The sequence below is a fragment of the Tachypleus tridentatus genome, chromosome 12 (assembly GCF_004210375.1).
Source record: "Tachypleus tridentatus isolate NWPU-2018 chromosome 12, ASM421037v1, whole genome shotgun sequence".
Taxonomy (NCBI): Eukaryota; Metazoa; Arthropoda; class Merostomata; order Xiphosura; family Limulidae; genus Tachypleus; species Tachypleus tridentatus.
Genome location: NC_134836.1, coordinates 74,450,806 through 74,469,686, shown reverse-complemented (window position 1 = coordinate 74,469,686; position 18,881 = coordinate 74,450,806). Strand labels below are relative to the sequence as shown.

Genomic DNA, 18,881 nt, shown 5'->3' with positions numbered 1-18,881 from the left:
TTATAGCATCTTTTTTTTATAAACTTGAATATAATGTGATCTAATTGTGTGGAAGAAATATATATTGGTAAGTAAGTATGTGGTTTTGTACAAATTCTTGTTTTGTGTGAAGTACAAACAAATTTTGTTCACAGTTCACTAGGTTAATGATCCTGTACACTTTGCTGATTCTGTGGTTTGTATTTGGTTATAAAAAACATCTATTTACCAAAGGTAATAAAATTATATGTTTAATATTTTGGATAAAAGAATAATTAATACAAAAACGAGTGATGTGACATCTACTTTGTTGTATTAGAACAATGAATCAGTATTGTAGTAGTTATTCTTATTGTGAAGTGGTTACTAATATTAAGTGTTGCACTTCATTATGACTAAGTGCAAAAACAGTAACAAGAACATACTTGTTTAAGAAAAAAATACAGTGATTGATGAATATATCAGTTATATTCATTTCACATGTATTTATCATTGAACTTAAAATTTTCCTTTAATTTAGATTTACGTTATATATACTTAAAATAACCTAAATTACACAATCTACTATCTTATTATTTCACGTTATTTGCATCTTTATATCAAATTCGATGTTAAAATGAACAGGGATGCAACTTTACTGTATGTTGTTGATGTAAGTTGACAAATTGGAGAATAATTTTCTTCTCTCCACTTATTTGTTCCTTCCAATATGGATTTGGTCTTGGGAGGGGGAGTTTGGACAAGTACAATTTTCTAATGTTATCAGCAGACAACATCATTTGGTAACAGTGGTCTTAAATATGTTTGTTTTTTTAATTTTGCACAAAGCTACTCAAGGCCATCCCTAATTTAGCAGTGTAAGACAAGAGGGAAAGCAGTTGGTCATCACCACGCATCACCAACTCTTGGGTTACTCTTTTACCAACGAATAGTGGGATTAACCGTAACATTATAATGCCCCCACGGCTGAAAGGGCGAGCATGTTTGGTGCAATGAGGATTCAAATCTGTAATGCTCGGATTATGAGTCGAGTGCCTTGACCACTGGCAATGCTGTTCCCTTAAATACGTACCAACTTCTTTTGTCTTAGCAGTAAGTCTGTGAGCTCATAATGCTAAAAATTAAGTTTCAGGCCAATGGAGGGCAGAACACAGATAGCTCTTTGTGTAGTTTTGCACTTAAAAGAAGTAATTAAACACAAAATTTGCATCTATCTGTACGAGATCTGTTCAATATTTTGTTCATCATTCTTTTTCATTAATTTAAAAAAATCCTTGAAACAATAAATTTTTTATTGTTTATTCTTTTATCTGTTGATTTTTAACCTCTTGTCCATCAGAATGGTTATCAAAGTTTGTGTGTTTGAGGTTTGTAAGTAATTTATATTAATCTGTGACATCGAATACAATATTTATTGATGTATTATTTTTCTTCCTCACCTAATGGGTGGAACCCTGCAGATTTTACAGAATATTTCATTATAATTAATTTTGTATAATCTTATTTTATTTAATACATTGATTGAATCAGGTTTTGATAATTCTGGTGGGTAACAGAAAAATAGTTCGGTATAAAGCTATGTGCTTAACATCATCCAATCCTTTAATAAATCAAAATATATAAGTTTTCTGTGAATATTATGCTGTGTTAAAATGACTTTACATGTGGTTGCTAGAAGCAGTTAAGTTAATATTTCTTGTTATGATTGTCAAGGTCAAGCAAGCCCGTACTTGAATATGCTGTCAAATGAAGTTGATAATTGTAGATTTGATCTTGTAATGTTGCAGCTCATCACGACAGCCAAGGGGGATGGTTGTGATGGGGATGGAATCACACTCGCTTTAAGCACTGCAGAAGATGAATCGAGGAAGAGACGAGAGATCCTTGCTAGGCGTCCTTCCTATCGTAAAATATTGAATGAACTTTCATCTACGGAACCTCAAGGACCTGTAGTTTCTCTTGGCACCACTGTTGAGGTGAAAGAAGAAAGTGGAACAGCAGGCGACAATATTCATGAGTCAGACACTGGTACGGCTTTGGCATCAAATACTGTCACAGTTGCAGGAACGCAATATCACACAGCACAAGGTTTGTTGAAGGGTAAGTACTTTAAGAATGGGAATAGAATAGGATATTAATGTATTTATAGAATCAGAACTAAATATTTGCTACCATCAATCCTGCTTTCTCTATGAATGCCCTCCAGTGGCTCAGGTCTAAGTCTGAAGGCTTATAATAATGTTAAAAATTTGGGTTCAGTAATCATGACAGCCACAGCATAGGTAGCCCATTGTGTTCCTTTGTACCTATCAGCAAACAAACAAAACTTTTGTAAATATCTATTGAATTTTATGATCTTGTTCATGGATAAAATTGTTCTGTTATTTTTTATTTTCAACTTGTACTGTTGTTAACATGTTATGTATTTTGGCTATTGGCCTGCACTGTTAATATATGATATATTCCAAGTATTAACCTGTACTGTCCTTAATTAATATGAATTCCAAGTGTTATCCTGCAATATCATTAACATATTACATATTCTAAGTATTATCCTGTAGTGTCATTAACATATTGTTTTCCATTATCCTGTAGTGTCATTAATATATTGTATATTCTAAGTATATTCTAAGTATTATCCTGTAATATCATTAACATATTGTGTGTTCTATTATCCTGCAGTGACATTAACATATTATGCTTTCCAAGCTCTTAATTAATGTTATGAAGTTTAATGTTCTACACAAATGGTTTAACTAAAATAAAAGTACATGTTACTAAAGGCTTTAACAATTTCATGTCCATTTAAGACATTATTGTAAGCATTTTATTACTATAAATAACTGCCTAATTTGTTTGTCCAATTGAACATTTCTGAAGTAGTTCCAGCTTCAGCCATTCAACTGGCCACAGGCTCACAGGATGGCACTCTCCAGGGACTGCAGACACTGACTATGACCAATGCTGGTACTGCAGCTACAGGGACAATTGTCCAGTATGCTCAGGGTCAAGATGGCCAGCAGTTCTTGGTGCCAGGTAGAAAACATATTTTCTTTGTTCTACTTAACATTGTTGCTGGTACTGTTACACAGGAAAAGATTTATTTGTATTGTATTAAAAAAAACTCTGTCACAGAACATTTTAAAACATTTGAAAGATTTTTCATAACCATAAAAATGTATCATAAATGGATGAGCAACAGTTATGAAGGTATAACTTAAAAGCTTAATACTGTGTTTTTTCACAATCATTAAAGAATGAACAACCAACAGATTATTTTGATGAGAACAATAGACTGTATTCAAAAGGCCCTGCCGGGCTAACAAGAAAAAACTTAACATCAACTTTAACATCTCCAAATGCAGCCCCCTGCTAGTACAGCAGTAAGTCTAAGGATTTACAATGCTAAAATCAGGGGTTTGATTCCCCTCAGTGGGCTAAGCAGATAGCCTGATGTGGCTTTGCTATAAGAAAAAACAAACACTCCAAATGAATTTTTAACTGTGAATTGCTACTAAATCTGTGCACTTATAAACTTCATCAGAGATCTGTTAATTAAATGTTTATCACATCAGTAGTGTTTAAATGTGTAATATGTTTGCTAAGTTTATATTAACATAACTAAAAGTAAAGAACCAAGCCTTGCTTCAGCTACTCTTACTTGGAGGGGGGGGGTAAAATTATATTGACACTTCTTAGCAATTTAAAAAAATCATGTTTTAAGTTTTTAAAATCCATAAGAGTGAACTTTGAGAGTATATGACCCACCTTAGCACCCCACTAGTGCAAGTTCTGTAAGGAACACTTTAGTCTGGTCAGACTGATACTGGTACAAGGTTATCATAGGATATATTTCTTTAACTTTAAACTTTGACTTGAAAATTAATATACAGGATAACAAGAAAACTTGGATCTCAATAACATAAGATTTTATTTGGTTTCAACTTTAAAAAAATGTAACTTGTATATTTTAACTAAAATAAACATGGATGAATTGACAAGGTAATGAAGAGTGCTTGCGTTTTATGTGTCAAAACGTAATAATATGAGTATTCTTTGTTTTGTGTGTGTATAATTACATGTGCATAAGTAGCTGATTTGATTTTCTCTTCCAAACAAATTCCAGTTACCTTGTCAGCTGCTGACCTTCAGGCCTATCAGATCAGGACAGCAGGAGTGACCACAAGCACTGGTCTCCCCCAAGGTGTTGTCATGACACCAGCTTCAACCATCCAAAATCCCCAACAGCTGGCAGAAGAAACATCACGGCGGAGGGAACACAGACTTCTAAAAAACAGGTTACTATTTTATAAACTTTCAGAGAAATAAATTACCAGCTTTGAATTTTTTTCTTATTCTTCTTGCTTCAGCTAGGAAAGAGTGATCTTAGAAGATCTAGTTATGAATTTTGAGATTATTCTTAATTAATAAAGGAAATTCTAAGTAAGCAATTGTGAGGGCTTTTGTGTCAGTGGAACTTCAGGCAGAGAAGATATAATGGAGTTTATAACTGTTATATACTTCAGTTGTCTGTTTAATTGAAAAATAAGACACTTCAGCTTCTATACTGAGTCCTTATTCAGGTTACCATAGTTTACTAAAATGTTACAGTAAAGCTCCAAGCTGTGCAGGTTGGCCAAGTGGAGTATCTAGCAGTTGTCAGTAAGACTCCTGTGGTAAGCTTTGTCTAGAATTCTGTTTTTATCCTTTTTTATAATATTTTATGATATTTTGGCCTTGCTATATCTTTTATTATATTCTAATCTTTGTGTTTGGTCTGACTAGTTTCTCTAATGTAGATATTGTCACAAGAAAGTGGTGCTTTATTAAATGACTTTTTTTCATATAACAGACAGATACAGTCCATTTAAATTCTGAAACCTATTGTTCTTGAGGAATATATTACTATAATATAAAAATATATCTTACTGTTGACATGATATCATTAATGTTTGAGAATATTTGATTTGGGAAAATTGTTATAAAAAATTAAATGGTATTAAAAAAGGTTTTTAATATAAAGCACTTGGCCATTTCTTGACAAACAGACAAGTTGTACCAAAATCAAGGTTATTTTTTATATCAGAATTCTAAATTTGTTTCATTTAATAAAATCATAATTAGCAGTGTTCCTGAAAGTATCAAATTTATAAACCTGTATCATCAGTGTATCACAAATACAGGATCAAATAAAGTTATCAGTTTTAATTGGATGGTTGAGGAAAAGTTAAGAAAAAAAGAACTGAACCACTCCTTTTCATATAAACATATCAGTATAAAGTATCTGAGCAATTACTGTGTAATGCATCATTATAAAGCATGTAATGCATTGTATGTATAATACAGCATTATAAAGAGTTTTAAAATAAGCTAAGTTTTATTTTAGTATTTCAGTACGGGCCTGAGACTCATTGTTCTGTCTCATTATTCTTAGTAAACTAGTAAAATGCTTTTCAGACTCAGGGATCATGGGTGATTGTCAAATCTCACTATTCTGTCACATAAATGTTTTCTGAGAGTTAGTGATGTGTTCTGTTAACTAGCTGACTTTTTTTAGGCTACCAGCTCAAAAGTAGGGAAGGCTTGTGCAGCTGTCCACGAGTAGCTCTGTGGAAATGTCCTAAAAGCAGTAAACAGGTCCTTTTAAAATAAAAACCATATTGTTACTTAACAGTCACATAAAGAAATATTCAGCTTTAAAGACCCAGTTTTCTGCTTGTTCTCTGTGTTGGTAATAATGTGGCATACCCATGTTGGTAGAGCTTGAACTGGTTTTATGATATAATCCATTTCCTTCCATGCAGCTTTGATAGAGCTTAGCTGTGAATGCTAGCAAGACACATTCTTTATAAAAAGTTATGATACACAATTATTAAGTTATGTTTCTGTGAATATATTGAATGTTTCTACTTTGTTATAATTTATTGGGTTAACTGTTTGTTTCTTGGTGAAATAATTGGGTGTAAGTCTTAAAGTTTCAGTGTTACTGTACTGTTTACTGTTTATTTGTTCATTGGTAAGCAGAAAGATACCCAATGAGAAATCTGTGCTTTGCCCACCATATGTATAGAAAACAGTTTTATCATATTATAGGTCCTCAAATTTAGCACTGATCCACCATGGGCACCCTCCACTGTTTCATTCACCAATACACACATGCGAAGTCAGAAACAAAAGATTGCAACACTTATAACCAAACACTCAACTGAAGCTACTACATATTCAGCTGTTTATGTTTGTGATATTTTTAGACTAGGGAAGTAATAAAAAATATATTTTTCACTGTTTAAATATGAAGCTTGAACTGCATGCAGGGTAGAACTGTTTTCTGAAAAAGTTAGATGTGTGTCAAGAGTAGCATCAGTTTTAGTAACTGGTGTGAATTTGGTTTTGTGTAACCAGTTTAACTGCTTACAGATCAGACAGAACTTAATAAATAAATTTCATGACTAAGTAACTCTTCTTTTAGGTCAGTATACATAAACAACATGTTAGTCATTTATATAAACAATAAGGGTTTTATCTTTGTTTTTTAATTTCATGGAAAGCTACTTAGGGGTTATCTGCACTATCTTAACTTACTTTTGGAGTGATAAACTAGAGAGAAAAAGCAGACAGTCAACACAATCCACTGCAAACTTGTTAACTACTCTGATTGAATAGTTGAATTTTAACATCACTCTTATTACACCCTCATAGCCACAAAGTGTAAAGCATGTTTTCCTTTGACAGTAATGGGGCATGAACCATGGTACTCTTGATTCACAACCTGACACACTAACCACTGGGCCCAAGACTAAAGTAAACTAATGATTTTTGTCTGTTTTACAGTGGAAACACTAATAATTTGTATTTTCAGTAAAGCTAAAATTCAACATTTCTTTGTAGTTGTTAGGTAGTTTTAACAAGTGCCACAACAAAATTATTAAGGCAAAAAATATATGATTATCAACTGCTGTTTTTCTGCAGGGAAGCAGCAAAAGAATGTCGAAGGAAGAAGAAAGAATATATTAAGTGCCTGGAAAACAGAGTGGCTGTCCTCGAGAATCAGAACAAGGCTCTCATTGAAGAACTGAAATCTCTCAAGGAGTTATATTGTCAGAAAAATGAATGAAGTTCTTTCCATCACTTTCAACTGTGATTTAACCTGACGTCCTCCTTGCTCCTTTGGACCTGTTATATGTCCTGAGCCTGTGAACTTGACAAGAAGGTAGTCTGGACGAATAAAAGGCTGACTGAGAGATACTTTAGATATGTGACATTTAAGGCTTATTATCCACAAATCTAAAGTGTCATCTGTGAGTACCGTAATAGGTGCAAAGATGTTGTTAAATAATCAAAAATTATATAATTCTATGTTACCATTATCAGTTCTTGCTGTTTTACGTATCATCCCACCATAAATGTTTCCTGGTGTGTTTGTGTAAAGTAACATAGTCAAGTTATTTTACTCTGGTTCTAAGAAATTGGAACTCTGTTTTTGTGTGATTTTAATGTTACTATTAATATCTTTCTCTGTTTTTTGTTTGAGAATATATGGAAGTTGAATATGTCATATATTAAAATGATTCTGGACTCTCATCATGTCCTTTACAGTGCATGTTGGCATGTCTGGTCCTGCAGTATCTTACAGCTTGTGTATTCACAATATAATCATGCAACACAGTTTTCATTGTAAAAGGCTACATGATAAGGCTATTATGCTAAAAGCATGTTACTCCTCCCTACAGCTTTCCATAATCCATCTGGTGAACAAGAATGACAGTTTCACAGTGCTCTAGTTGTCTTGTGACTTGACATTTTGATGTAATATATACCTATGCCTTTTAAAGAAACATATTTTGTTACCACTTTTAAATTTACTTGCTTTTCATACTGTGGTTAGCACTTGTTGAATGATAGTAGGGATTAGGCATACACTTATTGGAAGTGAAGATATGTAATTTTTTAATCTAGAAAATGTTTTTGCATTTTCTGCTAAAATCTTTCATTTTGTATATTAATGAAAGTAAATAACAATAACAATTTAGAGATTAATTGAAACTAGTTAAAGGACTTTGGAAGACCTTTGTCATTTATGAGATGTTTTTTCTTAATATCTATTTAAGTCTTTACTGTCTTGGTTCTCCAGTGAAAGTTCACATGTTTTGAAATACGTCTAACTTTATTTATTAGTCAAAATTAAATATTTTGTTCTGTTACAAAAATATGAGTTATGGCTCATTCATAATATTTTTATTTAATGTTTCACCACTGCTTTCATTTTCATGTAATAAATTAAAAGTCTATTTAACTGAATTAACATAAATTTTATGAAAAGGCATTAAACATCCAGTTTTTATTGTGCAATATGTAGACAAAGAAGAAAAAATAGATTGTCTTTTTATATTTGTCAAGGTAATTACATTATAACTTAATGAAGACAAACACTAAACTACCAAAATTTTCCAGTGTTACATGTTTGAATGCAGAACTTTGTTTTACTTTATGATATGGATTGTGTTTTCATCTAATCCTGAACTTAGGTCAAGAAAAGATTGTCAGTGGAACTCGGTAGTGGATGCCACCATTATAGCTACTGAAAAATAAATCTTATTCGGTGGACTGAAAAATATAAGTAATAATTCATTAACAGAAAAGTTTACATAGATTATGGTATTAGCTTGCCCAGCCTTACCTTAATCAGTTGGAAGTTTCTGGTTCTAGAAAAAAGTTATGTAACTTTCTGAATAATAATTTTGTTATCAATAATTCTGTTTCCTAGGTTAAGGTTACAGCACATTTCAGGTCATCAGATTTAAATTTTGGAGTAAATCATATCTTATTTCTTTCTGTCTTTTGAATTGATTTCATTGTCATGCAAAATAATGAATTCATTTGACATGCATGCGAAACCACTTTAAAAAATTCTGCACTCTTCGCATGAAAGTTCAACATTCGTGTGCATGAAACTATTTTTGTAGGTTTTTGTAACCTTCAGTGACTTTATAAGATACACAAAGAAACCTGTTTATTTCAATATTATTATCATTACATTTTTTTAAAATCTGATTAGTTGTTTTCGGCATTAGAAATAGGAAGACCATTTTTAAAAATCACTACCAGAAATGTTTTTGTGTATTGTGGGTCTTTGTTTTAGGAAGGATATTACCTATGATAGTCTAAGGCTACAAAGCTTTTAAAATAGAATATCAAATGAGTAAACAAAAACTATATATATATTTTTGTACTTAGAATAGAATAGATCACATAGTATTGGTGAGCTTTGTCAAATATTCAAAATTAATTTAGTCCTGCATAAATTTTAAAATTCAATATGAGTATTTTACTCCAAAAATACATAACTATATTATTACTAGCAGTTGCCTATTTAAACAATTACATGGTAATTTGGTTTTTTAAAATAGTGATGGATAAATATTAAATGTGGAGTAAACTCAATCCTTTGGATGAGAACATATATACAAGATGATTTTTAGTGGGCTGTTTACAACCATCTTTCAATGACAAAAATTGCATTGCATTTGTTTTTAACCAAATAAAATTAATTACAGTGCAATGTAAGCAAAAATGTTTGGGTTTTAAGGCAGTGAATGCATCCAGCCCAACAGAGCACTGAAATGTGCCAAGTAGCCATGGGGATTTTTTCCATTGGTTGCCACCATTCCTTGTTATTTTACTGAGTGCAAGAAAAGACTGCTACCAAAGTGAGTACTTTTAGAAAGTTGTCATTTCTATAAAAAGTGTTGAAGAAAAGATATTCAGTTCAGTTGAAATTTAATTGATATGGTACAACAAAGTCATGTATATGTATAATACTAACATGAAAAAATATATAAACTAAACAACAACAAATATATGCTGAAACAAACCTGTCTTTATGAGTTTTTCTACATTTATGCTTCTATCTTCAGTCAGTAAAGGAAGTCTCATTTTTTGTTCAGTACACATGAAAACTTGGATCAAGGCAAAATTTTAGATATTTCAAAAGAAATGAATCATTTTCCTGTGATGCACTTTTGAAAATAACCATTTGATATGTAATTTTGTTCTACAATTTTGCATTCAGGAGATGCAGAGCATGATGGACAGACATTTGGCTATAGATTGTTTAAGTTTGTTAGTGAACCATCATGTATAACAGTTACTCTTCTAAGTGCAAGGTATAAGTTTTTAAGAAGAACAGTTAAGCTACTGCCTGTAACTATGCTTGTTTGAATAAATACACATTAACGTGGAGGACACTGAACAAGGGAATAATCTCTCAATGAAAGAACAGTTTAAATAGCATAACATAAACCTTCAGAATCATTTTGAATCATACAGTGATGTTTGAGTTTCGACTTGAAACACATAGTGTTTACATTTTTGTTCTGTGTTTCTCTCAAGGGGTAATACACATGTATAAATAGTAGAAGATAACTCTTAAAAAGATGTGTAAATTTATGCGATGTTTTCTATCCCAGCAGTGTAGTTTTGTAATTTAGATTAGTATTGTTCTTTTTGCCCTGTTTCCTGGGTTACAAATTATGGAGAGCTTTAATTTCTTTTCTTTGTCTAACATTTAGATACTTGCATATGTCTAAAATGATACTTTAAGTGGAGTTATCAACTGTCTTCCCCCATTTAGAAACCAAATTTTGTATGTTTTTATTTTATTCTTTTGGTAATTTTTAAGATGTGATTTTAATTAAAATCTTTTTGATAGTTAATTGTTATGAAGCTGACTGTTGGACCTGTTACACAAATTCATGAATTGTAATTTTGTGATTTGTTTATATATTGATGAAATTATTTCTGTAATCTGATACAGGTATGCTTGACTCCTTTTCTCCTTGTCTTTGAGAATTAATCTGATATATGTTTTTAAATCTTCTTGTATGTTCAATGACTATGAAATTTTTTTCTTTTATCAAAGAATCCGGATAATAAGTATTTCCAACATAATGAGTTTTCCATGAAACTCATATTTTGTAAGATATATTTTACGTATTATTTAAATAAAGAGAAGAAAAATATGACAAAAAGGTGAACAAGAACTTTGAAAATATTATAATAATTAAGTATCGAATCTATGATTGGTGCTAAAATTACACAGCAGAGAAACCTTCTCAGATACATACAATCAATACAAAACTTATGTTATTGGTTTAAAGGTACCATTATATCATACTCTGTTTTTTTGAAGGCTGTAAAATAATGTTTGAATATATATACATATACAGATTATGTTATTGGTTAAAAGGTGCCTTTATATCATACTATTTTGTAAAATAATGCTTAAAGATATATATACAATCTTCACTCACTTGGTTTACAGACTGCAACTCCTAGCATTGGTATTAATACAGCAATAATTTTTGCAATAAATCAGTGAACATTCTTCCAAAAGTTTGGTATAAATTCTTTCTCACAATTTTTGTACCAGTAAAATATTGTCCATAGAGAATGTAAATTCTTAGTATGAAGATTGGACTCCAGAATCTCTGAAGAACCCTTACAAAATAATCATTAAGCTCACCTCATGTGAAAAGTTGTGGTTTGCCAGATTTATTGGGTTAAAAACATTCCCTGTTATTTCTGTTGACATCAGATGAAACTGTAACAAGGGATTCTGTTGGAGTAGGTACAAGTACATCATGTCCATGAGCAACAGGTCTTGTACTACATTGAAGGTTTGGACAAGATATTTCTTTTTTATTTTTAGTTTTATAACCTTGCACATTAAACAATAAAAAATACCAGTCATCTCTACGGTTTCTAGACTCACAGTTCTAAAAGGCAAAGACTTTGTAATTATCTTTTTTCAGTTGTCTCACCTTCCAAGACTATTCGAATCCATACCTTACCACCAAATACTATCCACACTTTCAGGTGTGTATGCCCTATAAGAGTGACAGTCAGTTCCTTAGCTTAAATGGTGGATGCCAATGTGGCACTGATTGGCAGCCTTTTCTCTGGTCAGTAGGTCAAAATTAGAGCTGGCAGAAGATAACCTTAGCAGCTTTCTCATAAATACAACCCAAGAATGGGCATTTCTGTTTATTGAGAACTTTAGCTTCAGTCACAATTGAAAATCTTATTCTCGTTTGAAACCCCATCACACCAAATATGTTCGCCCTTTCAACCATTAGTGCGTTATAACGTGACGGTAAATCCTAGTATTCGTTGGTAAAAGAGTAGCCCAAGAGTTGGTGGTTGGTGATGACTAGTTGCCTTCCCTCTTATCTTACACTGCTAAATTAGGAACTGCTAACGCAAATAGCCCTGTGTAGCTTTGCGCAAAATTAAAAAACAAAGAAAGAAAATCACGTCAAGTTACTGTTTTCCGTTAAACCTGTTTCCACAACTTCCTAATGAATCAGAATAACGTAATAGATCAATAAACCCTGCAGCACTGCCATCGTTTTTACTAAATAATTTCAGATCCACTACAATGTATAACAAATAATTTGTCCAAGTTTCCATTAATGACTGTGAGTTTTTTGTATTTAATTAGTAAACAACCTGGATTAAAAGACATTTAAGGTGCTCTTACATTTTTCGACAAATAATCAAACATATAGTTCAGGTTTCTTGTAATCAGACGACTTACTGATATCTGCGTTAAAATATTTGCTTACATTAGTTGGCAGGACGATAATATTTTATAAACCTCTCGGAAGCTAACGTTGACTTTACCTCATTACAGGAAAACACTGACACCCTATGAGTGAATTACTTCTTTACGGGGGTGACTATTTAATGATGGTAATCATTCTGTCTGTTCGTACTTCTTATAAGTTCCCGGATGTCCTAGATGTTGGTATTAGACAAGAGTTTAGTTTATAAGTGTTTGAAAGTAAAGGCTGAAAGGGTTATTTATTAAATGTTTACTCTTGGTGGACACTTACACACAAACTGCTACACCAAAACTCTCGGCCTGGTATAGCCAAGTGGTTAGGGTGCTCGGCTCGCTGGTTCGATTCTTTGTCCCACCACACATGTTTGCCAATTCACTCGTGAGGGAGCTATAATGTGACGATCAATTCCACTATTCGTCAGTAAAAGATTAGTCCAAGAGTTGAAGGTGGACAGTGATGACCAGTTGCCTTCTTTTGTCTTTCACTGCTAAATCAGGAACAGCTAGCCCTGCTACCCCTGTGTAGCTTTTCACGAAATTCATACAAAACTATGTATTAACCGTGAATGTTTCCTTTAATAGAAAATTACCATGCAAAATATTTTGTAGGACGCAATAAAATTTACCTTGTTTCATTTGTTCATGAACAGAACAATTCTATAATTTCCATTCAGTCGATTACATTCTACCCTTATTCTTGAGCCGCAGTGCAACATCCCTATGTACCGATCATGGGTTCTAACTTGTCATTCTTTTATCTGGGTAATGCAACATCTCTAAGTACCGATCATGGGTTCAAACTAGTCATTTTGTTATCACTAGACTTATTTTTAAAATTTGTCTGTTTTTATATTGTCTTCCTTAAGTAACACTTTAATCATATAGAACGATAATCTGTTGCTGCGGTTGCATCCTTAAAAGCCACATTAAGCTACTAATCAAGGATGTCAACGGCAAATAACAATAGATCTCAACCTGATTAAAATACACAGAAATGGATTCAAACGTCGTTAAAAGCACTAATCTTCAGGATGGTAAACCATTTCTGTAACTTTCTACTTATTGCTATTATCTCTACATGTTTCGTGAAAAGAATATGAATTTTTATTTCATTAATATTTTAAGCGATTCTGAATACCAATGTTTTCTTCTTATAATCCATAGATGTACCGGTGAAGTCCATATCAGCTTTTTAAAGTAATATATCCACCAACTTCTGAATCCATCACTTCACTGATTGTAGGATCCTTAATTACACACAAGTCACAAGAAGTAATATATATATGTAAGTATTGAAATTAAACACACTAATTATTGCTTCAATTTTCTAAGTATTTAACACCAGACAATGAATCGTTTTATCCTACATTTCTGGTGTAACAGACAAAAACAGGAAATATTTAATAAGTTGAAACATATAGGTCTCATTTGTTGTGAATGATATACATAAAAAGCTTGATAATTTGACGTTTAAAGAACACCATATGAGATATAACAGCAAACTTTCTGCTAAAGCAGACTGTGTTTGCTCATCAGAGGTAATTTATCTTCACTTATTTTGACAAACATTTTAGAATACAATAAATTTTACATTGTCACACATTTTCTCAAAGTCTTTTCTAAATGGTCAGTCAGTGATGATAAGATAATGAAAAAATGTAAGTTTTCAAATGTTTAAATACTGTTTCCAATTACACGTGATTTTTGTAGTATAATAATTAAAACAAAATAAAACTACACTAAAATGCACGCCAAATCATATTGTTTCAACTCTACATGAAGTAAATGAGCCTTATGTTTGTGTCACGATTCTCTTTGAAGATCCTTTTTTCGTGTATCTTCCTTGATGATCCTGGTGTCCCTTGATAATCCATACCTTTCCTTTACCAATACCTATTTTCAACCTAGAAGGTACCTAATGTGGTTTATAGGTTTGACGACCATGCCAGAGACCATTAGGGCCCGGCATGGCCAAGCATGTTAAGGCGTGCGACTCGTAATCTGAGGGTCGCGGGTTCGCATCCCCGTCGCGCCAAACATGCTCGCTTTTTCAGCCGTGGGGGCGTTATAATGTTACAGTCAATCCCACTATTCGTTGGTAAAAGAGTAGCCCAAGAGTTGGCGGTGGGTGGTGATGACTAGCTGCCTTCCCTCTAGTCTTACACTGCTAAATTAGGAACGGCTAGCACAGATAGCCCTCGAGTAGCTTTGTGCGAAATTCCAAAACAAACAAACAAACAGAGACCATTAAGGTTCAGATATATTCATATTTAATTTAGATCTGCTGACCAAAAGGAATGAAATCAATCTTCACCTATCTACTGTTAATCAAATAAGAGGATTGATTCCACTCTTATATCGTCCCCATAGCTGAAGGTACAAATCATGTTCAGCGACATATCGTAGCTCGAACCTTCGATCTTCTAATATGTACAAAATATCCATTTTTTAAAAATTAGAATGAATTAATATAAATCGCTTGTGTAAAATATCTCAATGTAGGTTCTTTAAAATGTTCATACCCCTTTGAATATTTGTTTATACATAACACTTTTGGGGAAAAAAATGTTTTTTATATAATTCTGCATACTACATCATTAATACAGATTATATTTTATAACTTTTACTTTCTCGTTGAAGATTCTTCGGATTTCGTATATATATTTCAAGAAATCATTGTCTTCTTTCAGGTCGATTCTTGACAGTGTTTCAAACTCTTTGGCTGACATGTTGTACATAACTATAGTTTTTCTTAGTGGTCAATGTGGGGCCCAAAACGTTACCCAAGACGTGGAAAAATGGCTTGTGTCCATAAAAACTCTAAACACGAAAAAAACAGTAATACTACGAAATACTTAACAACTATAGTTATCTAATAAACGGAAAGATTAATCTTTCATTGAATATCAAAATCAATACCCATGAATAAACTAATCATCATTTAAACAAAACTATATCTTAAATAATTTTGTCACGAAATTATTCAACTGACACTAAGGTTTAACGTTAAAAATATGCCAATTTTTAGAGTAAAGTGGTAGACATCAAGAAAAACCATTAGGTTTTAAAAAGTCTCGTAGTAAAAAAGGGTTCCATACGCTCAGTAAGTACAATAATCAACACATTTATCAAACACTGATCTTCTCTGTCACAGGATTCGTTTGACTGACGTACAATAACGTTCTCCAGTTTTAAACCGTTTTGTTCACTTTTGTATTTACATGTTTTAACGCACTGGAGTAGTATTTATCTGTTATTTACAAATGAAAAAGTCATTCTAAATGTATGTTCATAAGGCCTACACGGTCTCCTGTGTATGTAGGTTTGTGCTTAACAACAAACAAATCAACTAACTACTCACAGGACCAATGGTTAACAATTTTGTTGGAAGAAAGTCTTCTTTTATGAGCTAAAAACATCAAACTGGACCCAGCACCAATGCAAACAGGTATAACAAATAAAAGATAAAGCCCCCAGTGACACAGAGCTGTGCTGTGTACTTACACCGCTAGAAACCTGGTTTTGATACCTGCGGTGAGCAGAGCACACAGACCTTTATGTAGCTTTATGCTTAAATATAAAACAACCAATCAATCAAAAGATAAAAGTGAAACACAAATGAATCCATTCTTGGAAATCTTATTTCAGTGCATATTAAACCCTCAACGTACCAACAAAGTTTTGAATTTCTCAAAATCTATTATAAACAGGAAACCAGGAACAGGGCTCATAAACTGTGGAAGATAACGATATTTACTTACTGATCTTATATTTCTCAGACAGTCCATAATCTAGAACTCTCAACTGTTTTATATTAACACAGAATAAGGAATAGAAGAATGACATTTACGTAACTTTCAAAATAATAATGTAATTACATTTTTAAAGTAAATGTTACTGTGAATGTAAACCAAAAATTTATGCCAGAAAGAAGTGTCCTCAAAAATAGTTATTGTTTATTTAAATACGAGGGTTTTATTTCTATAGCATGCTTCGACTTTGGAAGCAGTATTTTAACATAAGGAAATAGAGTACCTGCTAACATTTCATGGCTTTAACGTTTCACTTAACTAAAACTAAAGTCTCCAATCATTTGTTAAATAGCATTTTGACTTTATATTTGTATTTGATGTGGCTGTTTAGTAAGCATTTAAATGTGCTATGTTTTTAAAAAGCAAATAATGTGTACATTTGATACGACACAAAAGTAATTTCTAACGCCCTGAATAACTAAGAAATAATTTAAATAAACGTACCCACTAAACAAAACTGTGGTGCTTTCATGTAAGATCGCTACTATTACGATACTGTAGACCAAATGAAAAGAAAGAATCTGTGTAAGTTTCAATGTGTATTATTGTACTTACTATAAAACCTACTTTCAGAATATAAAACTGAATCATCAGTTAAACATACCTTTTCGGTACGAACGAAGTCACCATATTACTGATAAAGACTGCGTCTGTGAGCCACTTGCTACTTTTTCATATTTTTAAATAATGGGCAGATACCAAAGGGTTATAAGATAACAATGTCACTCCTCTTTTCAAGGAAAATGCCCATAATTAGTGGTCCATTAGTCTCGCATCATTACTCTGAAAAGTTTGACAAAGTTTAGCATGTTATTCATTTAGAGCAAATCATGCCTCACAAATCTTTTGGTATTCTTTGGAAAGGTTACTGCTTATTTAGGTGAGGGTAGCCGTGAAGAGTTTATGTATCTGGATTTTTAAAAAAAACGCATTTGAAAAGGTGCTACATAAAAGGCTTATAAAATTATCTCTATAGGTGTGGAGGACAAGTTAACTAATTGGATAATAAATGGCTGTATAAAATAAAGTAGAGGACTGCAACAAATTCAATCTAACTGGATTAATGTCACAAGTGAGGTACATTACGGCTCAGTCTTTAAACCTTTGTTCTTTTTCATTTACATCAATGGCATGATGGATGAATAGTCAACAAAGTGATTAAGTTTGCAGATAATACTCAGGTCTTGGGTTTTTATCTGTAAAAACAATGCAGTTAACTTACAAAAGTATTTAGATTATTCAGTGAGTTGGGGAAAGTAAATGGGTAATGAGTTTTAATTATAATAAATAAAAAGTATTGTATGTAAGATATCACAATTTGAATTATGAGTATAATTTAGATACAAATAACAGTTTTGTGAAATAAAAGGATCTTGTTGTAATGATTGATCAGCCTCTTAAATCATTTAGCGTCAAACATGCTCGCCCTTTCAGCCGTGGGGTGTTATAATGTGACGGTCAATCCCACTATTCGTTGGTAAAAAGAGTAGCCCAAGAGTTGGCGGTGGGTGGTGATGACTAGCTGCCTTCCCTCTAGTCTTACACTGCTAAATTAGGGACGGCTAGCACAGATAGCCCTCGAGTAGCTTTGTGCGAAATTCCAAAACAAACAAACAAACAAACTTAAATCATTTAACCATTGTGTTGTTGTTAGTGATAGAACAAACAAGAGTTTAGGTTGTATTTATAAAATATTACATATTGTGTTCAGTATTAGGTTCTCTACCTTAGAAAGACATTGAATTGTTGGAAAGGTTTGGAGAAAGGTTACTAGAATAGTGTGTGGGATGGAAGGATTGTCATTGTTCGAGAGGTTTAAATCTCTTAAATTCTTTCTCTTGAAAAAGTAAGAGTTAGGGGTATCTGATTGAGGTGTTAAAGGTCTTAAAGGGAATTGAAAATGTTGATGCACCATCTCCAACAGATGATCTTTGGAATTGGTTGCATTCAAATGTTGTATAGATAGTAATTTTACGAGTTGAAGAGAAAACTTGATAAGTATATGAATGATAAGCAGTGGATTGAAGATATTTTTAATTTATTAATTTAATAGTTTTAGCTTAGTTTAGTGGATGGGACAGACGAAATGATCGGTTGTTATCCCAAAACATTGTTTCATGTTAGTTTTTGTTTTTCCATGATTACGAGATTAATTACCTTAGTTGACGTAGCTGTTGCAACAATATAATTAATACTTTGTTTATCTGACAGCAAATAAGTTTTTAGTTCTACTAATAAATTTAGTTATATAAACATAAGATATGATCCGAGAAGCCTACTTGAGATTTTACCAATTTTTCAAAAGAATCTTTATTTGAGCTACAGATACAAAAAAGACTTTAGTGTTTTTTTAATTTAAATTACATAAATTTTACGTAATTTTATTTCTTCTTTAAACGTTTATTCAATTAGTGATTTTAACATCAATATCAATTTTTCACATAGAGCCATGAACTTAAAGGAAACAG

The 18,881-nt window shown here is 32.2% G+C and overlaps 1 protein-coding gene across 10 annotated transcripts in view; it reads left to right on the top strand.

Annotated features, from left to right (window-relative positions):
- Positions 1 to 11,006, top strand: part of LOC143233626 (cyclic AMP-dependent transcription factor ATF-1-like) — a 28,695-nt gene extending 17,689 nt beyond the window's left edge. For 7 of the 10 annotated variants that reach the window (XM_076470041.1, XM_076470042.1, XM_076470046.1 and 4 more), the window contains 4 exons: positions 1,767 to 2,079; positions 2,860 to 3,015; positions 4,106 to 4,277; positions 6,949 to 11,006. In XM_076470041.1, coding sequence (XP_076326156.1) covers positions 1,767 to 2,079; positions 2,860 to 3,015; positions 4,106 to 4,277; positions 6,949 to 7,093 — 786 coding nt within the window. In that variant the 3' untranslated portion in view covers positions 7,094 to 11,006. The remainder of the gene's footprint in view (positions 1 to 1,766; positions 2,080 to 2,859; positions 3,016 to 4,105; positions 4,278 to 6,948) is intronic. The other 3 variants (XM_076470047.1, XM_076470048.1, XM_076470040.1) reach the window with 1 other exon arrangement.
- Positions 11,007 to 18,881: the final 7,875 nt, after the last annotated feature.